Here is a 22337-nt window from a genome sequence, read left to right as displayed (position 1 = left end):
GCAGGAGTATGAGGTACCAGGTCCGCTGCAATGCACCATCTGGTCTCTATATGAGAAAACTGGGAGCTGTGTCCACATTCTGGGCATCACCTCAGACCTGTTCCTAACGGGTGTTGGACTACATCAAAGCTGCTCCTCATCGTGATTCCTGTTCGTAATTTTCACAAACACCCATATCTGAGACCGTGGTTCTCTGTCGGAAACCAGTATTGTCCCCTTTGAGTCAGGGAGAGGTATTGCCCCAAATTGAGGAGATCAAGCATCTCTGGGTCATATTCACGAGTGCGGGTAAGATGGAGCATGCGATCAACAGGCGGATTGGGACTACATCTGAAGTCCTGTGGACACTCTACTGGACCATTGTGATGAAGAAAGAAATGAGCGAGTAGGTGAGACTTAATTTACCAGTCGATTAATGCTCCTTTCTCTGGTTTTGACAAAGACAGCATTTGTAGATGTGGAGTTGCTCTCCAGGCACCAGACTGTGATTGTCCACTGCTCCTAGTGGTTGGATTGTGTCTAACTGCAATTAGGATGGGTTAAATGCAGAGGGAAAAAAAATCATTGTATGTATTTATATACAGTAGTGTTCAGAATAATAGTAGTGCTATGTGACTAAAAAGATTAATCCAGGTTTTGAGTATATTTCTTATTGTTACATGGGAAACAAGGTACCAGTAGATTCGGTAGATTCTCACAAATCCAACAAGACCAAGCATTCATGATATGCACACTCTTAAGGCTATGAAATTATTGGGCTATTAGTAAAAAAAATAGAAAAGGGGGTGTTCACAATAATAGTAGTGTGGCATTCAGTCAGTGAGTTCGTCAATTTTGTGGAACAAACAGGTGTGAATCAGGTGTCCCCTATTTAAGGATGAAGCCAGCACCTGTTGAACATGCTTTTCTCTTTGAAAGCCTGAGGAAAATGGGACGTTCAAGACATTGTTCAGAAGAACAGCATAGTTTGATTAAAAAGTTGATTGGAGAGGGGAAAACTTATACGCAGGTGCAAAAAATTATAGGCTGTTCATCTACAGTGATCTCCAATGCTTTAAAATGGACAAAAAAAACAGAGACGCGTGGAAGAAAATGTAAAACAACCATCAAAATGGATAGAAGAATAACAAGAATGGCAAAGGCTCACCCACTGATCAGCTCCAGGATGATCAAAGACAGTCTGGAGTTACCTGTAAGTGCTGTGACAGTTAGAAGACACCTGTGTGAAGCTAATTTATTTGCAAGAATTCCCCGCAAAGTCCCTCTGTTAAATAAAAGACATGTGCAGAAGAGGTTACAATTTGCCAAAGAACACATCAACTGGCCTAAAGAGAAATGGAGGAATATTTTGTGGACTGATGACAGTAAAATTGTTCTTTTTGGGTCCAAGGGCCGCAGACAGTTTGTGAGACGACACCCAAACTCTGAATTCAAGTCACAGTTCACAGTGAAGACAGTGAAGCATGGTGGTGCAAGCATCATGATATGGGCATGTTTCTCCTACTATGGTGTTGGGTCTCTATATCGCATACCAGGTATCATGGATCAGTTTGGATATGTCAAAATACTTGAAGAGGTCATGTTGCCTTATGCTGAAGAGGACATGCCCTTGAAATGGGTGTTTCAACAAGACAATGACCCCAAGCACACTAGTAAATGAGCAAAATCTTGGTTCCAAACCAACAAAATTAATGCCTCACAGATGTGAAGAAATCATGAAAAACTGTGGTTATACAACTAAATACTAGTTTAGTGATTCACAGGATTGCTAAAAAAGCAGTTTGAACATAATAGTTTTGAGTTTGTAGCGTCAACAGCAGATGCTACTATTATTGTGAACACCCCCTTTTCTACTTTTTTTTACTAATAGCCCAATTTCATAGCCTTAAGCGTGTGCATATCATGAATGCTTGATCTTGTTGGATTTGTGAGAATCTACTGAATCTACTGGTACCTCGTTTCCCATGTAACAATAAGAAATATACTCAAAACCTGGATTAATCTTTTTAGTCACATAGCACTACTATTATTCTGAACACTACTGTATGTACAATGACAATAAAGGATCTTCTTCTTCTTCTTCTTCTTCACCTGTGGTCATGAACTTTGGGTAATGACCGAAAGAAGAAGTTAGTGGATACCAATGGAGGAAATGAGATTTTTCTGTCGGGTATCTTGGCTTACATTCAGGGACAGGGTGAGAACCACAAATATGTGGGAAGAGTAGAACCACTGCTTCTTCACATTGAAAGGAGCAAGCTGGGGTGGTTTGAGTATCTGGTGAGGATACCCCTTGGTTGTCTCCCTCAGGAGGTCTTCCAGGCACGTCTAACTGGATGTAAGCCCTGGGGAAACCCAGGACATGCTGGAGGGATTATATTCCCCAGCTGGTTTGGGAATGCCTCAGAATCCCCCCAGTTTGAGGACCTTGCTCAGTACAAGGAAACATGGGATGAGCTGCTTGGTCCACAACCAGTTAAGCAGCAGAAAATGAATTAATATAAAGAAAGCTTACCAGTTCTTTTTCCCTTCCCTCCTCCAAATTGAGCAGAATGATCATTAGTTGAAGTACTGCAACAGAGCTAGGATTCGTGCTGCTTCAAACAGCAAGACTCTCAAACACTAAATGTGGACACTTGGAAATCTCATGCACTAAATGTCCACACAACAGCAAGACAAAGTATTTAAATGGGAAAGAAAAGCTCAGAACACAGAGGGAGTGTTGTATGGCTGGGGGGGCCTGGCTGCCTTTTTGTTTCTGTCTTTTGGTTTTCCTTCCAGGTGGCTTGCATTTGGGACTGAGTGGCTGTGTTGCTGAGGTTATCAGGACCTCACCCTGATCACCTGCGGCTCGTCAGGACTCACAGCTGTGGTGCATCTATATGGATTGGAACATGGTGGCATTTAAGACTGGAGTGTACAGTGTGTATTTGCCAGAGACTCGACCTTGTGACCAGACGGGTGAGATCGTCGTCTCGGGAGCCATCTCATCATCAGTGGATGCAGAGAACGTCCAGGGTTTGATGCACGGTCTGTGAAAGAGGAGGGGGTGAGGTCTCACGCTCGTCAGCACACTTCCTGAGGTACGTTAGATTTTGTGACTAACGTTTATACAGTCAGTAAATGTGGTGTCCCTCACACCTTATTATATTGAGCTGTACGTTAGTCATGTATCGGCTTCCACTGCAGTGGAGTTTTGTGAACTGGATGTTCCATGCCTGCAGGTTGGGAAGCTGATTAGTAATTAAGCCAGGAAGTGTTTGCTGTTTATGTACACCTTTGAGTGGTCTCTCTGTGTGTAGAGTGTGGACTCACATAATGGTTCCTTCTTTCACAGACTCGGTTTGTTGCGGCCACCTGGGGGGTGTCGGCGGGGTCCTTGGGTCCGAACGGCTTCTGGCTCTGGACCGTTAGCGCTGCTGGGAGCGCACCGTATCACCACCACGCCAGACCGCACACTCTTTTGTTGTTTTGTATCACATCACTGTTATGTATTAAATTCAGTTAGCCTTTGTACCGTGCTCTGCTTATTTCATACTGGGTCCTTCAAACGCTGGTCGGTTCTCCGAGCTGCGTCCGACACATAACAGTAGTCTCTGGCCTAACATCACGGACCCAGCGGTAGCAGAGACGGTAACGCGCCGGGAAGGCGGCAGCAGACGTTCAGTAGTTATCCGGATCAGTTGCGGGTGCTCTCCGCCCGGATGGTGCGTGTTTGAGACCCATTGCTGAATACTGATTTGTGCTCTCTTGCAGCCGTGTTCCTGTGTTGTGCCTTATCCGTGGGTCGTGGTGGAGTGTGACTGGCGACGGCTTTGCGTCACGCTCCGACCGGATAAGAGGTTTAAACGGGAGCTGCAAGAGGGTGTCTGTAATGGGTGCACGCGCACGGCGGAGCTCTGTGGCACGGGTCGCTGAGCTTCCTGTGTTACAGTTGTAGCCCCGTTTCCCCGGATAAAGATAACTACTGCGTCTGTTGTATCAGCTCCGGCGTTATTTAGTTGAGCACATTTTGGTTGTGTGTTGCACACAGCTGCGCACGGAGATGCAGCTCGTTTGTTTTCTGTCACCAAAGGGGTTTTTTTCATTTTTAGCACTTTGGCTCCCTCTTTTGGTGACTTAGTCACATTACCGTTAAGCTCTTAAGTTAGAACAGGTGTGTTCGATTTGTTTGAGCTTAACGGTATACGTCACTGATTTGTTTTGTGTTAGTTCATTTCGTGTGGGTGTTTTTTGAGTTGGTTTTTGTGTGGGATTTTTTTTTTTTCCCACTGTTTGTGTCTGGGGTTGTGACCCTGCAGCCTGTCTAAGAAGAAAAAAAGAAAAGAAAAAAAGGACCCAAACAACTGTATGTTGGTCTGTTAGTCTTTCTTTTTATTTCTTTTTGTTTCACCTCCCCAGGGTTTGATGGGACGGTCCCCTGGGGGGTGATGGGGTGGTACTTGGGTTTTTTTTTTCTTTTTGTTTGTTTTTGTTATGCCCTCTCTTCTCCTCTGACTCCAGCCGGGTGAGCCGTAGTGTCGGCGTTGCTGGAGGGGTGCAGTTTGGTTGTGCTGGGCATTTCCCAGGTAGCCTCTGCACCCGGGAGGGGGGGGGGGGGGGGTTTGGGGTATTTTCTTTTTCTTCCCTCTCTTCTCCTCTGGCTCCAGCCGGGTGAGCCGTAGTGTCGGCGTTGCTGGAGTGGTGCAGTTTGGTTATACTGGGCGTTTCCCGGGTAACCTCTGCACCTGGGGGGGGGGGGGGGGGTTTGATTCCCTGTTCCACCTCCGGCTTCAGCACACCTTTGGCCGTCTGCCATCGGCGTGGCTGAGGTTTGGGGCAGTGGGATATACCCGCAGCTAGTGGCTGGTGTAGAAGTCGGAGGAGTGGCGCCGTTTTGTGCCGTTTGCCATAACCGCTGTTCCACTCCTCCCGGTTGGCTTCTGGGGTATAGTCACGGTTGGTGACACTGGACGTGCTTCCAGTTTCCACTGCGCCAAGGGGGTGGGGTTGGGGTTGTTTTGTTTGTATGTTTTTTGCTTTTTTTTTCTCTCTTCTTGTTTTTCCCCCCAGTTTCCGCCCTCAGGGTTTGACTGTGGTGTCCTCTGGGGGGGGAAAGGGCTGTGGGTCCATCTAGCCATAGACGGCCGGGGCTGGGTCCGTTGGTCATGAGGGGAGGCGTCTCCTGGGGTTGACGAGTGGTCCTCTGGGAGGCGCTGGGAGTCCCCGTGGGTGACGTTGGATCCCAGAGGGACCTCGGCTGTGGTTATTACTCCTGGAGCTGGCGGGAAGTCCTCTGGGGGGTGTTGGTCCCTACATGTCGTTTGGGGGGGGGGGGGGGGTTAGCGCTTTTATTTGTAAGCTTAAGTTTGGGGTTTTTCTTTTCTCCTCTTCCCGGGGTTTGATAGGACGGTCCCCTGGGGAAGGGGGGGGGTGGTTTGGTTGTTTGTGTTTGTCTTTTTTGTTTTATGACTAAAGACCGAACATGGTTGGATAAAGGCTGACCGCACAGGTTTAAGAACTCATGGCCACACCTGTGCTAAGTGACTGACTGAAACAAAGGCAAGGATGCAGCCAGAGGAGAGGACATCAACCATTCTGTTGGAAGACGAATGCAGATGCGGTTTCCAGCCATGGTCCCTGGAGGGGGGTGTTTCTCCTGGGCCAGGTTTGTGTGGTCGCCGGGAGGCTTCCCGTGAGGGTGGGGTACTGTTGTATGGCTGGGGGGGCCTGGCTGCCTTTTTGTTTCTGTCTTTTGGTTTTCCTTCCAGGTGGCTTGCATTTGGGACTGAGTGGCTGTGTTGCTGAGGTTATCAGGACCTCACCCTGATCACCTGCGGCTCGTCAGGACTCACAGCTGTGGTGCATCTATATGGATTGGAACATGGTGGCATTTAAGACTGGAGTGTACAGTGTGTATTTGCCAGAGACTCGACCTTGTGACCAGACGGGTGAGATCGTCGTCTCGGGAGCCATCTCATCATCAGTGGATGCAGAGAACGTCCAGGGTTTGATGCACGGTCTGTGAAAGAGGAGGGGGTGAGGTCTCACGCTCGTCAGCACACTTCTTGAGGTACGTTAGATTTTGTGACTAACGTTTATACAGTCAGTAAATGTGGTGTCCCTCACACCTTATTATATTGAGCTGTACGTTAGTCATGTATCGGCTTCCACTGCAGTGGAGTTTTGTGAACTGGATGTTCCATGCCTGCAGGTTGGGAAGCTGATTAGTAATTAAGCCAGGAAGTGTTTGCTGTTTATGTACACCTTTGAGTGGTCTCTCTGTGTGTAGAGTGTGGACTCACATAATGGTTCCTTCTTTCACAGACTCGGTTTGTTGCGGCCACCTGGGGGGTGTCGGCGGGGTCCTTGGGTCCGAACGGCTTCTGGCTATGGACCGTTAGCGCTGCTGGGAGCGCACCGTATCACCACCACGCCAGACCGCACACCCTTTTGTTGTTTTGTATCACATCACTGTTATGTATTAAATTCAGTTAGCCTTTGTACCGTGCTCTGCTTATTTCATACTGGGTCCTTCAAACGCTGGTCGGTTCTCCGAGCTGCGTCCGACACATAACAGGGAGTGCTGGTTCTTTCTCTGCACTGGATGACATAAAGCCACTAAATCTAAAAATAGCCGTTGACTGCGATGTTAATGTGTAACATACCATTTAAAATTCCTTCAAATGAGCCCATACCTGCAGATGAATATGCACATAATTTAAGCCAAGCAAGTGGTATTATTTGCCTAAGTGTGAATGTGAAATAACATGGCATGAGACTCAGTCTCTCCAAGCTGACAGGTCATCTGAATCAATTGCAGACAGCCCGCGCTGTTGGAAAAGTCCTCATTCAGCTGTTATTGTGGATAGCAGAATGTCATTTCTAATGGGCTCATAAAACGTCAGTTCAGAGTCCAAAAACAACAGAAAATAAAATAAAACACTTGGTGCAGTCTCACAATAAATCCACCAATCTGTCTCAGTGTCTGTTCACTACGGCATGGTGCACGCTCTCTTATCATCTCATGCATACTCTTATCAATATCTGCACATCATGCATACGCCACATGCAGCCACATCGACTCAGAGAATCTACTTTTTTCTACTATATGTATGTCCAAGTGTTGATTTAAAGATGAGCCTGAAATTTGAAAATAAGTTAATCCATCCATGAACACACACCACATGGTGTCTGTCAGTGAGCATTGAGCAACATAATGAACATAATTCTCTGGCACATTTTGGGGAAAAATGTAATTATTTGAGATCGGGCCAAGCATACAACATGAGAGCAGAGAATTGTAAAATACTGAAGCTATACCCTGACTTTTATGTGGATATTTGGATGCTTTTTATCCTATTTTTTTCTGCAGTAGTCTATTGTAATGCTTATGGATCCAGCCTTTCTTCAGTAAATGACAAGTCTTCCTTTATGTCAGAGCTAAATTTCACGAGTGTTGCGTGCATAAAGCCTGGCTTTTATGTTTAATGGAGTATTCATTTACATTGAGCATTATGTGTCAGTATTCGCTATCAAAAATAACTACTTTGATCTGAATGTAGGTTAAGGGCTTCGGCTTTGGTGATATCTTCAAAGACCAGCCAATTAAGCTCAGACCACGCTCTGTGGAAGCAGACACGGAGGGAGAAAAGGTAAGACTCCTTTAAAATAATTAGATCCATCAGTTATATTCAATTTTACAAGATAAAAATGTTTACACAGGTTGTGTATATTAATTAGAAAAAAAAAAAGCCCACCAGCTGAACAGCAGGGCTAGCATCTGAACTGCTTCTTCTTCTTTCGGTTGCTCCAGTTAGGGGTCACCACAGCAGATCAAATGATTCCATCTCACCCTGTCCTCTGTATCTTGCTCTGTCACACCAACCACCTGCATGTGCTCCCTCAGCACATCCATAAACCTCCTCTTTGGCCTCCCTCTTCTCTTCCTGCCTGTTGGCTCCATCCTTGGCATCCTTCTCCCTATATAACTTGGGTGTCTCCTCTGCACATGTCTAACATATCTCCAAACCATCCCACCTGAGCTGTCCCTCAGCCTCCTGTCTTTATGTTAGTGCTACTGTCTCTAAGCTGTCTTGTAGACTTTCTCCTTCACTCTTGCAGATATTCTTCAGTCACAAATCACTCCTGCCACCTTTCTCCACCCACTTCACCCTGCCAACACTCTCTTCATCACTTCTCTACCACACTCTCCATTGCTTTGGGCAGTTGACTCCAAGTATTTAAACTCATCTACTTTCACCATTTCTACTCCTTGTAGCTGCATGATTCCACTGGGCTCCCTCTCATTCACACAAATGTACTCAGGTTTGCTCCTATTGACTTTCATTCCTCTTCTCTCCAGAGCATATCTCCACATTTCCAGGCTAGACTTAACCTGCTCTCTACTCTTACTACAGATCACAATGTCATCTGCAAACATCATAGTCCATGGAGACTCCTGTTTGATCTCATCAGTCAACCTGTCCATCACCACTGCAAACAAAACATTGCTGATCCCACCTCCACCTTAAATGGCTCTGTCATTCCTACTGCACATCTCACCGCAGTCACGCTATCCTTGTACATGTCCTGCACTACCCTTGCCTCTTCTTTGCCACTCCAGACTTCTTCATACAATACCACAACTTGTCTCTTTGCACCCTGTCATAAGCTTTCTCTGAAATCCACAAATGCACGATGTAACTCCTTCTGGCCTTCTCTATACTTCTCCATATTCGCACAAGGGCGAATATCGGTCATTTTAGGCGACTGGGCATGGACGCCAGGCCTCTGAGAATGCATACCGCCCTCCAAAAGCATGTTATTGTATTATTATTATCACTTTACCGGGGCGTTGCTGGGCCGGTATCGTAGATTTACGTTGACGCTATCTGGCTATACCCGCCCGCTGTGCGTAAACAAATGCCATCATAGCGTGCGCAGCCCAAGAACTGTCCGCAGAGGGGAAAAAAAACTGTCCAAAGAGGAAAAGATAAAAAGGCGAGAAGTGTGTGTTGGTCCCAATATGGGTATTCCGGATAATTTTCTCATGGATAGTACTACAATGAACAGCACCCAAAGCAGCCAGCTTGATCAGGACGCACTGCCGAATTTGGAGAGCAGCGCACCAGCCGACACGACAAAAGTTAAAGTGAGCAAACTTTTTATGTACGCGTTATGTGTTATGTATTTCAGTAAAGTGATAATAATGCAAATAACATGCTGTTGTCGTGCGGTATGCATTTTTCTGAGTCCTTCCATCCATGCCCAGTCGCATAAAATGACAGCTATTCGCCCTCGTCTAACTTGGGTGAATAGCTGTCATTTTATGCGACTGGGCATGGATGTTGGGCCTCTTAAAAATGCATACCGCCCTCCAAAAGCATGTTATTGTATTATTATTATCACTTACTGAGGCGTTGTTGGGCCGGTAGCATAGATTTACATTTACCCTACCTGGCTATACCCGCCCGCGTGCGGTATGCATTTTCTGAGTCCCTCCGTCGATGCCCAGTTGCCCGCAATGACAGATATTCGCCCGAGTTAGACGAGGGCGAATATCTGTCATTTTGGACAACGGCATGGACGTCGGGCCTCTGAAAATGCATACCGCCCTCCAAAAGCATGTTATTGTATTATCACCCCTTCAATTTCCAACTTCACACTCATCACCCTGTCAGACACTCACTTAACTTCCAACACATTTCCTTAAAATGACCCAACACCATTTCTCTTCATATCCTCACCATGATAACAACAACTTGAACCCACCACCTGTGCTCCTGCTCTTACTTCCCTTCTACTTATTATTTTGCACACACAATGTGTCTACCTTTCTCCTCTCCATCATGTCAGCCAGCTCTCTCCCTTTACCCGTCATATTGCCACATTCAAAGTCCCGACTCTCAATTCAGCCCTTCTAGTTTTCCTCTTCTCCCGCTGTCTCTGAACATGTTCTTCTCTTCTTGTTCGCCCAGCAGTCACCCAATTTCCGCCGGCACCCTGTTGGGCAACAGCACCAGTGGTAGCCGTTGTTAACCCAGGCCTCAACCGATCCAGTATGGAAATTCGATTTGTACTCTGCATTTTTATTTTGGCTTGTTTAACACCAAATTCCCTTGCTGATGCAATCCAATCCAATCCAATCCACTTTATTTCTATAGCTCATTTAACAACAAAAACGTTCCAAAGTGCTGCACATACAGTGGAATCACGATAGATAAAACCCCAATAGTCAAGAAATAAATTAAAAATAAGAAAATTAACAATAAAAATAACTAAAATGTGCAAGATAAATAAATAAATACATACAGCATACAAAAGATAAAACCAATAAAATCTACCAAAATAAAGCAAAACCAAAAAAACAGAGGACCACACAACTCACGCAGTGTTAAAAACCAGAGAATAAAAGTGGGTCTTCAGACGAGACTTAAAACACTCCACTGTTGGGGCTGTTCAGACATGGAGGGGCAGAGCGTTTCAAAGTCTGGGGCCAGCCACAGAGAAAGCCCTGTCCCCCCTGGTTTTAAGTCTCGTCTTGGGTACCACGAGCTGGAAATGGACTGCATTTTAAATGGTAAATGGACTGCATTTTATATAGCGCTTTTCCATCTGTATCAGATGCTCAAAGCGCTTTACAATAATGCCTCACATTCACCCCGATGTCAGGGTGCTGCCATACAAGGCGCTCACTACACACCGGGAGCAATAGGGGATTAAAGGCCTTGCCCAAGGGCCCTTAGTGATTTTCCAGTCAGGCGGGGATTTGAACCCATGATCTTCTGGACTCAAGCCCAACACCTTAAAGACAAACCATAAAATCTTAAAATCAATTCTAAAATTAATAGGAAGCCAGTGCAAAAATGCAAGAATCGGGGTTATGTGTTCACGCTTCCAGGCTCCTGTTAAAAGTCGCTGCAGCGTTCTGGACTAACTGCAAAAGGGAAAGAGCCTGTTGGCTAATGCCGAAATAAAGTGTGTTACAGTAGTCCAGATGACTTGAAATAAAAGATAGCACAACTTGTTCAAAAAGGTTGAAAGAAAAAAACGGTTTTACGTTTGATAAAAGACGAAGATGATAAAAGCACGATTTCAAAACACCATTGATTTGTTTATCAAATTTAAAATCGCTGTCTATCGTGACGCCAAGGCTGGTGACCTTGGGACGTACAAAATCCTTAAGAGGTCCCAAGTGCAACCCTATTAATTTATCTGGGCTTGGGACCAGCACTCAGTGTGTACTGGCTGCACACCCCATGTGGCCATGTGGCTGAGATTTGACAAACTTTAAAGCCTAGGTTACACAGAGACGGTTTTGTCGGCGGGTCGTACACAGACCGACGTTCGCGGTAGTCCTGGCTGTTTTCGCGGTTGAAAGGGGCGGTGCATTTCGCTGGCGTCTTGCCCGCCGTACCATCTGCAAATATGCGGATAAAACGCCACTACATCCGCAGAATAACGCGGCGTAATGACGCTGTAGCATCCGGCACACGTTAGGCAACGGGGGTTAATACCCAGTTCTATCCCTTACATTTGCAGGTGAAGACGCGGGTGAGAATGGCAGTATTTTGCTGCCGCCGATGACACTCTGCCTCCTTCTGTCACCTCATTTATCTGGGCTTAAGGGGACCAGCACCCAGATTGTACTGGCTGCACACCCCATGTGGCTGAGTTGCTAGCATCCGAACTGCTCACCTGCTCATATTCATAATTTGTAATATTTGCAACCAGTCTTAATATTTACTTTAATCAGTTTATCAGGGAATACTTCATATGATGTCAAAAACATAACCTACTTTTGTTACATTTTAGATGTTAATATATTGTGTCTATTATTACAATCTGGTCGGTCACAATAACAATGAAAATTACCTATTTTTATTTCATGTATTAATTATAATTTGCAGAGTCCAGATTACTTTTAAGACATTCATAATTATGATGTTGATATTGTACTTTGACACTTATCCCAAATGATTATTTTAAATACCTGTAATTCATTTTTGCTGAGTTACAAGGACATTTTAGGATCCTAGCTATTGGAATTGTTAGCAATAGGCTTTTCAAAACACTGCCACTGAATTAGCAGTGAACATTAATTTTCCTTCACAAATAACTGATGAGGAAATCTTTGGAAATTTATTGTCACCTTATTAATGTAGAACTTAGCAAGAGGCTAACATAAATTAGCTTGGACTCCTGAAACACATAGAGTGTAATAACAAGCTAACAGTAATTAGCACCATATTCCTTCTACATTTATTTTTCCACATTTCTTTAAGTTAGCAACAGGAAGAGTAATTAGCAACAATTTTTTGCACATTTGTTATTTCCCAGCAAACAATGAAACTGCATTAATGAGAAGCTAAGTGCAGTTAGCACTAAAATCTTTGCACTTTTGTTGTCTTCCAGTGTACTTTGACCTTATTCACATGCTTAATTGTAAAATAGTATCAAAAACCCTCTTTTGCATTTGAGAGGTGGTCTTGAGAGGTGCTACAAAGAAGAATGGACAAAACTGCCCAAAAATAGGTGCACCAAGTTTTTGGAAAAAAAACTGCCCAAAGATAGGTGCAACAAGCTTGTGGCATCATATTCAAGAAGACTTGAGGATGTAATTGCTGCCAAAGGTGCATCAACAAAATACTGAACAAAGGGTGTGAATTCTTATGCACATGTGATTTCTTAGATTTTTTTATTAGCAAAAATGTCAAAAAACGTTTTTCGTGTTGTCATTATGGGGTATTGTGAGTAGAATTTTGAGGGGAAAATGAATTTATTCCATTTTGGGATAATGCTGTAACATAACAAAATGTGGAAAAAGTGAAGTGCGGTGAATACTTTATGGATACACTGTGTGTGTGTATATATATATATATATATATATATATATATATATATATATATACACACACAGTGCATATACTGCAGTTTTTGGAGATAATGTAATAGTTTTGGCTGATGACCCCAGTGGAGAGAACCACAACGATGCAAAGTAAATGCAGGTTTATTGTCCTGCTAGTAAAAACAAACAGCCATTGTCAAAATCAGACAGAGGCCAGGCACACAGGTGACTAGTCCAGTAGGCAACGGTCTTCCTAGGGAGCAGTAGAGGGTTATCCAAAATACAGGCAGTAGTTGAATGAATACACAGAGAGTTCTCATACCAAGTGAATAAATTCAAATCGACAGGTTAAAAACTCAAGAGCTCAGATCGGCATCAAAAGTCAGTAAGAGAGCAGCAGGAACACTGGTAAAAGCAGTGGGAAGGATAACGTGAGACAGGAGGACAAATCTGTACAAGCTGGTGATGGGTGAATGCTCCAACAGCAGTTAAACAGGAAATGAAGCAATCAAATGTAGAAGTACAGTGATGCATGAAACCAGCAGGCCAGAAACAGGAAGTTAAATGACATGAAACGAGCATAAAAGAAACAGGCTAGTAGGACTTAGCACTAAAATAGCTAACACTGTGTGGTATGATTACTTGTGTATTTTGGTAGTTAGCTGTATTATGCCGAGTCAGAATGGTTACTGAAGGTGTCCAAAGTAACTCATGTCTACTTAAGCCTCCTTTCCTTATATATGGATACTACATTTAATAAAGAGAATTGTCACTACTAAAATTAAAGATATTTTTTGTTAAGTTTTGCTTTGACTATATGACTCCAGTGTCAGTTATGCGTTTATGTGTCAACATATTTCCTGCGTGCACTTGCTCTTTGTTTTTTTTTTTTTTTAACTTGGTTTCTTTGTCTCGCGGGGGGAGGAAGTCGTTACCTTGGCTCCTCCTTTTCCTGTCTTTCATTTTACAGTACAGGAAGTGGGTTTATTTTGACACACACACACACAAAGACAGACTTCCTGCAGGGAATTCAAACTCAAAGCAGAAGTGAGAGAGAGAGAGAGAGAGAGAGAGAGAGAGAGAGAGAGAGAGAGAGAGAGAGAGAGAGAGAGAGAGAGAGAGAGAGAGAGAGAGAGATGTTTCCACATTCGCACATCATCTCCTGCTGCCTGTGCTAATGTAGTAAAAGCTTCATCTGTCTGGAAGCAGACCAGAGGACGGTATGGCCAACTTTTCTCCATTTCTGTCTCTCTTTTGCCCTTTCATTCGGTGCTCATCTCCTCATCCATTCAATCTGTCCTGTTCTTGTGCCGTTTAGCTATTTTTTGCAGACGAGATGAGATCGTCAGGTTATTTACATCGCTGAGATTGTGGTTTTGTGAGTCTACACTGTATAAGCAATGTGTATGTTTTGCTGATTTGACAAAAAGGAAATCCTTTTCAAAATAAAACAAAGATAAAAATGACTACAACGGGCCGCGTACAGACTTTTGTTGGCAGTTTTGAGAAGCTTTTTAAGGGCGGCCAAGAATAAACTTTTGGGATAATTGGGGAATACGCATTGATGTACATACGAGATTCTGTTGTAATAATTATATTAGCAATGTTCCTGTTGGCAGCTTCAGCATAAACGTGTTTGTTTTGATGTTGCTGTTTAAAAGGCCTCATCAAGTTCGGCTGCCTCTCCTGTTCTGACGGATGTTTGTCAGCCTGTCCTGCTGAGCGGGTGGCTGTCGGGCAGCTTTATAGTTTGTGCAGCTTCTCCCTAATGAGGGTTTGGATGAGCCAACAGCACGAGCCTCCATCCAGGACGTGGGGGCAATGAGTCATGTAAAGACACATCAACTGCATAATTGGTCGTGAAGATCAGCTGGGCGTTTAAGGGTGGAAACAGTGACTTGCTGCACAGAAGCCGTGTTTGAGTGTCACTGCATGTGTAATAAAGTATATTTAATATTTTATGGATTTTCTCAAAGTTTGGTGAACTCAACCCTCAACTCAACCCTTGTCCCAGTTTGTAGAGCAGGTAGCTCAATGGGTCAAGGGGTTGGGATACCAACATGTCGATCTGTGGTCAATTCCCACCCATTACACTTGTCAGTGTTTCCTCATTGTCCCAGTGCACCCAGCTATAAATGACTACCAGCCGTGGCTGGTGAAGTAACCTACGTCATACTGGTGTTCCCTCAAGCGGGAGTCATAGACCTTTTTCCGCATCATGCTACGGAATCCAGGGATAGGTACAAGCACCAAGGGTCCTCAATGCCTCTGTAGGACTTAACTGGTGAAAGGTTTAAATGGACTGCATTTATATAGCGCTTTTCCATCTGCATCAGATGCTCAAAGCGCTTTACAATTATGCCTCACATTCACCCCGATGTCAGGGTGCTGCCATACAAGGCGCTCACTACACACCGGGAGCAATAGGGGATTAAAGACCTTGCCCAAGGGCCCTTAGTGATTTTCCAGTCAGGCAGGGATTTGAACCCAGGATCTTCTGATCTCAAGCCCAACACCTTAACCACTAACATGTATTTGAGCCTCAAATACATGGCATTACACGCGTCCAGGAAAATACTAATGTCATTTCTATCACTGGAGAATTGGGAGATTTGGCCATTGCATGGTGTCAGGACTCTAGAGGTCCTGTCCAGTTGAACTGGTTTTCAGCATCTTTCTTGGGGAGGTGATGGTATTGTGGGTAAGCATTGGGCTTGAGACCAGAGGATCCTTGGTTCAAATCTCAGCCTGATCGGAAAAAGTCACTAAGGGCCCTTGGGCAAGGTCCATAATCCCCTCGTTGCTCCTGGTGTGTAGTGAGTGCCTTGTAGGGCAGCAGCTTCACATCGGGGTGAATGTGAGGCATCATTGTAAAGCACTTTGAGCAACTGAATGCAGATGGAAAAGTGCTATATAAATGCAGACCATTTACCATTTTCAAATTTTCTGCCAGTCAGAAGAAAATATTTAGGGTCTAAATGAGATTTTTCTATCCGCAGTGTGGAAAAGTCACTCAGAATTGTTATCAGAAACTAGCCCGCAGTGCTGGAAGGGTCCTCCTTTAATTAGGTTAAAAGAAAATGACTTTGGTTTGCCACTAACAGCTTTGCTTTTGTGGTTCATTCCATAAAACAACACTGGAAGACCAAGCGAACATCTTATACCTTAATATCTGAATATCTTATGAATCGCACGGTCAGCTTGTATAACATGCTAACCAGGTGCAAACGCTGATGTGCGAGGCCGTGTGTACATAAACCATTCAGGACCACAATACTAACCCTGTCAACTGCACTGAACTAACTGTGCACAGGCGTTATAACGAACGCTGTTATTAATAACGTTTAAAGGTGTCTCCCAGTTTGTTGACCACTTTCCTGAGCCATGCCCCTGTAGCTAAATATTGCATGTTTGGACAGTGCTGTGAGGAACGTCTTTGTCATGTTTGAACGTCTAAATGCTGCGATGTTAATGCAAAGAGGACAAGTGCACTGTCACCACATGCATGTGTGAAATGATTCAAGGTGAGAGCGAGGGCGGGAGAGAGAAGAAAATCTGATGGGGGAGGTGGTGTGGCTTTTTAGTTTTTTGGAGGGGACAAACAGAGCTGTGTGTGTGTGTGTCTGGGACAGACAGGGCCCTGTGTGTGTGTGTGTGTGTGTGTGTGTGTGTGTGTGTGTGTGTGTGTGTGTGTGTGTGTGTGTGTGTGTGTGTGTGTGTGTGTCTCATGTGGAAGAGCCACCCCGGTTCCACAAACACTGCAGAGGGATTCGCTCCAGCAGCCAGACAACGGCCCTTTTGACACCGCTCGCCTCTCTAACATGCTTGTTTTCGTCAGGAGGACATCGTACTTCGATTCTCTGAAACTTAATCTGACCCGAACCAAAAACGTAAGTCTTAGCCCTCCAAAATATTTTGTTTTATCATTTTGTGGAGCCAGTTTTTCAACTGCAAATGGTGAGTCCTCATAATAAGATGACACAAAGAAGTGTTGAATTCCCAACAATGGGACGAACACACTGTAGTGTTCTTAATTTTAATCTAGATTTCTAAATCTAATATCAAGTGGGGTTTGATAGTGATTGGTTCAATTTAATTTAGTTTCTGATTTTTGAGTTTTCATTTACTGTATGACATTTTTGTATGATTTATCAGCTTTTTCTTTTCATTTGCCTTTTGCTTACAACAGGGATAAATGATAAATGGACTGCATTTATATAACGCTTTTTCATCTGAATCAAAAGCTCAAAGTGCTTTACAATGATTCCTCACATTCACACACCGATATCAGGGTGCTGCCATGCAAGGCAGCCTCATCTCGTCAGGCAATTTCTTGGAGCTCCACCACTGCCAACATATTGCCAAAATGTCTCTGTGCCAACAGCAACTACACAATATATTGCAACTCGTCACTACTATCATCAATTTGATGTAAAGGCCAAGCGAAGCCATGCAAGGCGCTCAATACAGACAGGAGCAATTTGGGGATTAAGGACCTTGCCCAAGAGTCGTTAGTGATTTTCCTGTCAGGCTGGGGTTTGAACCAGGGAGCCTCTGGTCTCAAGCCCAATGCTATATTCTATATTATTAAATATTTGAGTTTCAGTTTTATAGTAAATTTTTAAATTACCCACAAATAATTGATGGGAACAATACGCTCAACTACTTCACTCAGGGAGCCGTGGTGGATGCTGCACCCGTAAGTGATCCGCTGCAGGTTTTGATGCTCCAATCCCTCACCAGAAAACCTCTCACTTTTGTCACCTACTGAGTCAGCATCTTAATAGCACTGCACCAGGTTTAAGACCACACTGCTCTTATAGAGAATGACAGGTTTATTTCATGTTACTAACAAAACACACCCATGTTTAATGGGCAAATGAAATATATCCCCTTGGTAGCCTGGATCTTATCTTGGCGCTGTGAAAATAGCAAAGCTGAATTCGACGTGTTTGAATTGTGCTTGCGCTGTGCACTTCAGACCGTGTTCTGTTGCTGTGAAGATAGGGCCCCTGGGTTCTTTTTTTAAAAATATGCACTATAAATGTTAAACATCGCTGTAATCAGCAGTAGATTTACGTACATTTTTGTAACAACATTCAGTGATCTTTCAGGGAAAATTAATTGCAACAGATGCACAGAATGTCAATTTCTGCACTGACAGTCGCAACTAAATGTGCTACTTGTGCTATCACGGTTACATTCTCCACCTACACTCCGAAACCACAGCTTCACACAGACTCCGACAATCTTACTGTGTCAGAAGCTCGAATGTCAAAAGTGAAAGAAATGCCGCTTAAACAGCACCAGAAGTGATTATGCACTCGGAAAGTGGAATGAAGGGGTCACATTTTAATGTAGTAATGTTTCCATGTTCTTGTCTTTCAAGCAGGTCAGCGAGGGCAAAGCAGCAAGTGTTGCCTTGGAAACCATGAAGACTGATCCTGATGGCAAAGTCAAAGGTGAGGCTACAAAGTTCTTGTTGTTACGGGCCATCAGCAAATGATGTGAAGCTTCTGACACAGTCAGTACAATAAATAAAATACACAATTACCACACAACGAAGCATTTCAGGCACCGACTGCACTGAAAAAAGAGAATGTTTGAACCAAATTAAAAAAGTGTTACAATTTGTAAAGTTTTTACAAATTCTAACACTTTTTTAAGTTGGTTCAAACATTCTCTTTTTTCAATGTGCTGTTCTAGTATTTTAACTGGTATTTTCTGAAAAACTGTTACTGTATTTCTGCTGCTGTCAATTTGGTAAGTTTAAATATTCTGCTAGTTTATATTATACAATAAGGAATGTTTGAGTGCAATGGTAAGAATATTTCACCGTTGAATGGAACATTCCGTCTTTCACCTCATGAAATATTCTTTCCATTGCATGAATGAAAAAGCATTCATTATTTGTTTTATATGACACCTAACAATCCTGACGATGTAGTCCGTACCTGATGTACCTGATATTGACTTCTTCGTGTACATACTGCCATCTGCTTTCTTCAGTCGAGCGAAAAATCGCGACAGAAATTCGTAGAGTGTTTGTACTCCAGGTAGAGACGTCCCAGCCAATACTGCAAGTGCTTCCAGACAGCTTACAGCGTACTCGATTTGTTTGGGTTTTGTGTGTGTGTGTGTGTGTGTGTGTGTGTGTGTGTGTGTGTGTGGGTGTGTGGGTGTGTGTGTGTGTGTGTTACAAGAATGAGCACCATTAATAAAACAAACCCCGCCATGTTTGTTTTTAAGCTAAGCACCGTCATCGCAAGTGTGAGCGCGCTGGGCATTGGTACAATAACAAAAACATGGAACCAAATTTGCACAGTCAGTGGAACACAATGGCAAATGGGACGAATGGTCCATATCACATGACCTACAAACCACCAATCAAATGACAAGGATCTATTCAGATGTTCTATACGTAAATACATATAATGACATTAGATTCTGTTGGGATGATGTGTTCACATTACTGCTTTGCACACCACACTAGTCCACGAAGATCTTTACCGCTATACCATCTTCTGTTTTGCACACATTACTAAACATTACTAGCATTAGCCATGTCATTAGCTGCACTTCTGCCAGATTTCAAAATATTTTTTTCTCAACAAATCAGACAGCAGCAGTTGTTTTTTTCAAACTTTTATCTCAGGAAACAAATTTTTCATTGCACCATTCTGGAAGTTCTGATACGTATGTCATTAGCATTAGCCTCTTTGCCGTTGTGGGCCACTGGTCTACTCTAAACTCATTGGCTGCATGTACAAAGTTCACTATGTTTCGACAGTTAAAGTTCAACAGATTTATATTTCAATGCAGCGTGCGCCTGTGGTGTTCGTCTGCAGGGTGCATCTGCAACATGTGCCTGCTGTGCACGTTTGCAGTGCACACCTGTGGTGCATGTTGGTTTTCTCGCCGCAAGACTGCTGTAATGCACCACATTCACAATAACAGAGGAGATGCGTGCAGAACGCGTTTTGATAAATTAATCTGAACCCGGCAGCTTTTGTGCATGGACCAAATCTTGTTTGGTTGCCAGTCGGCGCAGAGAAAACTGCTTTCTGAAAAATGAGGCTGAAGTCCGGTTGATCAGTCTTGACTGTGATGTTTGTCAGGACGGGAGCAGTGCAAAGTCCTCTTTCCGTATGAAGCGCAAAATGAAGACGAGCTGTCAATCAAAGAGGGGGAGATCATCACCATCATCACTAAGGTGAGTCAGTTATGCATCACGCGCTGCTTCGAGGTGACATGATGAAAATGCACATGAATTGAGGAATTGAAGGAACAGCAATGTGGGATTGTTTTTATTTTTTACGCCTGCCAAGGATGCAATAAAATCATCGGCGTTTATTTGTCTGTCTGTTAGTGGGATTACATCATAACTACTGCATGGATTTTGACAAAATTTTCACCACCAATAGATATTAGTCCATGGAAGACTCCATTAAGTTTTGGAGGTGATCTGGATCCAGATTCTGGCTCAGGATTTCACTTTATAGGCTTTTAAGGATTATGTCAAAGCTACTTCACAAATACAACATCACGATGTAAAACCAAAATAAGGAAGACACTATTTTGTTTCATCTTGTGAATTAAATATCAGATTAATCAGCCTGACCATTCTGGATCAGTGTGCAAATATTTTCACCACAGATAGATAGTAGGACATGGAATTAAATTTTAGAGGTGATCTGGATCCGGATTCTGGATCTGGATTTCAATTTGTAGTCAAAACTACTTCACAGATACAACATCATGATGTAAAACCAAGATCAGGAAGACAGTAGCTTGTGAAGTAAATATCAGATTCATCAGTTGCATTGTGTTGTGGAATCCAGATCCAGGTAAAGTCCGGGTCTCAAAGTGACTCACATGTCTTTTATTTTGAGTCCTTGTCAATCCTTGATGGACGTCAGAAATCTCTGATTGCTCTTGTTTAATAAATTTTTATTACTTCCACCCTCAACATCACTTGATCATTTGCGACTCCATTTTTAAATCAGTGTGTTTTCATCAACTCTTTTCTTTTTTCTTTTTTTTTTTGTCCTTCTTCCACCCATCATATGGGTGCGCCTGCTGTGTGAGTCTAATGTCTGCATCATTTGCTTAGTTGAATTTGTTTGTGCAGGTGGGAAAAAGCGCGATTTGAATCTGGCTGCTCCTGAAGAGCAGCGAGCTGGCATTTCACCGGCGGCGTGTTTGTTGTCTGTGCACTTGCAGGAGTGCGCTGACGCGGGATGGTGGATGGGAGAGGTCGGCGGCAGGCAGGGCGTCTTCCCCGATAACTTCGTCAAGCTGTTCGTTCCTGAAGTGGAAAAAGAGGTAAACAAACAAATAAATAAAAAGTGCATGTGCACACATAAGATCCATCTAAAATGTTGTGTTTTTGTTGAAATTTGTTTTACAGAGACCAAAGAAACCGCCTCCTCCCAGCGCTCCTTCAGCTAAACAAACCATAGGTAACATCTCCTCCTGTTCTCCTCCTCTCTATTCACCTCTTTTCACTCCTGCTTCTGATTATGCTCCTTGTCAGTTTCCATTTATTTTGTTCTTTCATTTTTTCCTTTCCCTTCAACCCTCATCTCCTTTCATTGTGCTCCTTTCCTCTCCTCCTCTCCTTTCTTTGCTGTTTCTCCTCTCGGCTCCATTATGTCACTGGTCTCTCCTTTCTTTCACTCTACTCATTTCCTTATCATTTCTTACCTTCTTTCTCCTCTTTTCCCTCCTCTCCTTTTATTGTTTTTACCATTCTCCTCGTCACTCCTTTCCTTCCGCTCCTCGACTCCATTTGTTTTCTTTACTTTTTTCTTCTCCTGCTCTCATCTACTTCTTTTGTCTCCTTTTATTCTGTTCATATCACCTTTATCTCCTCTCATTCATTCTTATCTCTCTCCTTCATTTTGTTAATCTAATTTCCTTTCCTTAATTTCCTTTCCTCTCTGTTTTTCTTTCCTTTATTTTAACAACCCTCTTATCACCTTTCATTTGTCTCCTCTCCTTCAATCTACCCTTTTATAAATATTCTCCTTTTTCTTTTGTTTTTTCCTCCCCTCGTTTTTTGGATTTCCTGTCCTCTCCTCTCATTTTATTACCTTTTCTCCTGCTTTACATTTCCCTCCTCTCCTTATCACTCTCTGTCCTCTTGCTCATCTTGTTTCCTTTCCTCCACCGCTCATATCTCCTTACATTCCTCCCCTCCTTCGGCCTCTCCTCTTTTTCACGTTCTCCTCCTCTTTTTGTCTTCTGAGAGCGATGACTAATAAACTCAGACACGGTGGTTAATAATTGTCCTCCTGACTTTGATGCTTACCTGTTGTTTTCACGGCTTGTGATGTCACTATCACTTTGACCTGAGGTGACCCTGCCTGTGTGACCTCTAGAGAAAAAGTCGGAGGTCAAGAAGGTTCCTCCTGAGCGACCTGAACACCTGCCTCAGAGGGACCAGGATCGAGGTACAGTCTGGGCCAGTCTGAGCTGCAGAACCTCTTCTGATCTGCTGCTGACG

General features: G+C 43.6%; 1 protein-coding gene across 2 annotated transcripts in view; it reads left to right on the top strand.

Annotated features, from left to right (window-relative positions):
• sh3kbp1 (SH3-domain kinase binding protein 1) overlaps positions 1–22337 on the top strand; it is a 78585-nt gene that overhangs the window by 37401 nt on the left and 18847 nt on the right. Inside the window, exons 7-12 of one of the 2 annotated variants that reach the window (XM_034166093.1) lie at positions 7545–7634; positions 18222–18291; positions 19948–20042; positions 21053–21154; positions 21240–21291; positions 22213–22284. In XM_034166093.1, coding sequence (XP_034021984.1) covers positions 7545–7634; positions 18222–18291; positions 19948–20042; positions 21053–21154; positions 21240–21291; positions 22213–22284 — 481 coding nt within the window. Of the gene's footprint in view, positions 1–7544; positions 7635–18218; positions 18292–19947; positions 20043–21052; positions 21155–21239; positions 21292–22212; positions 22285–22337 lie in introns of both variants that reach the window. The other variant, XM_034166087.1, reaches the window with a different exon arrangement.

The sequence above is a fragment of the Thalassophryne amazonica genome, chromosome 1, assembly GCF_902500255.1.
Source record: "Thalassophryne amazonica chromosome 1, fThaAma1.1, whole genome shotgun sequence".
NCBI lineage: Eukaryota > Metazoa > Chordata > Actinopteri > Batrachoidiformes > Batrachoididae > Thalassophryne > Thalassophryne amazonica.
The sequence above is the reverse complement of the archived record's forward strand: the minus strand, read 5'-3'. Positions and strand labels throughout refer to the sequence as shown.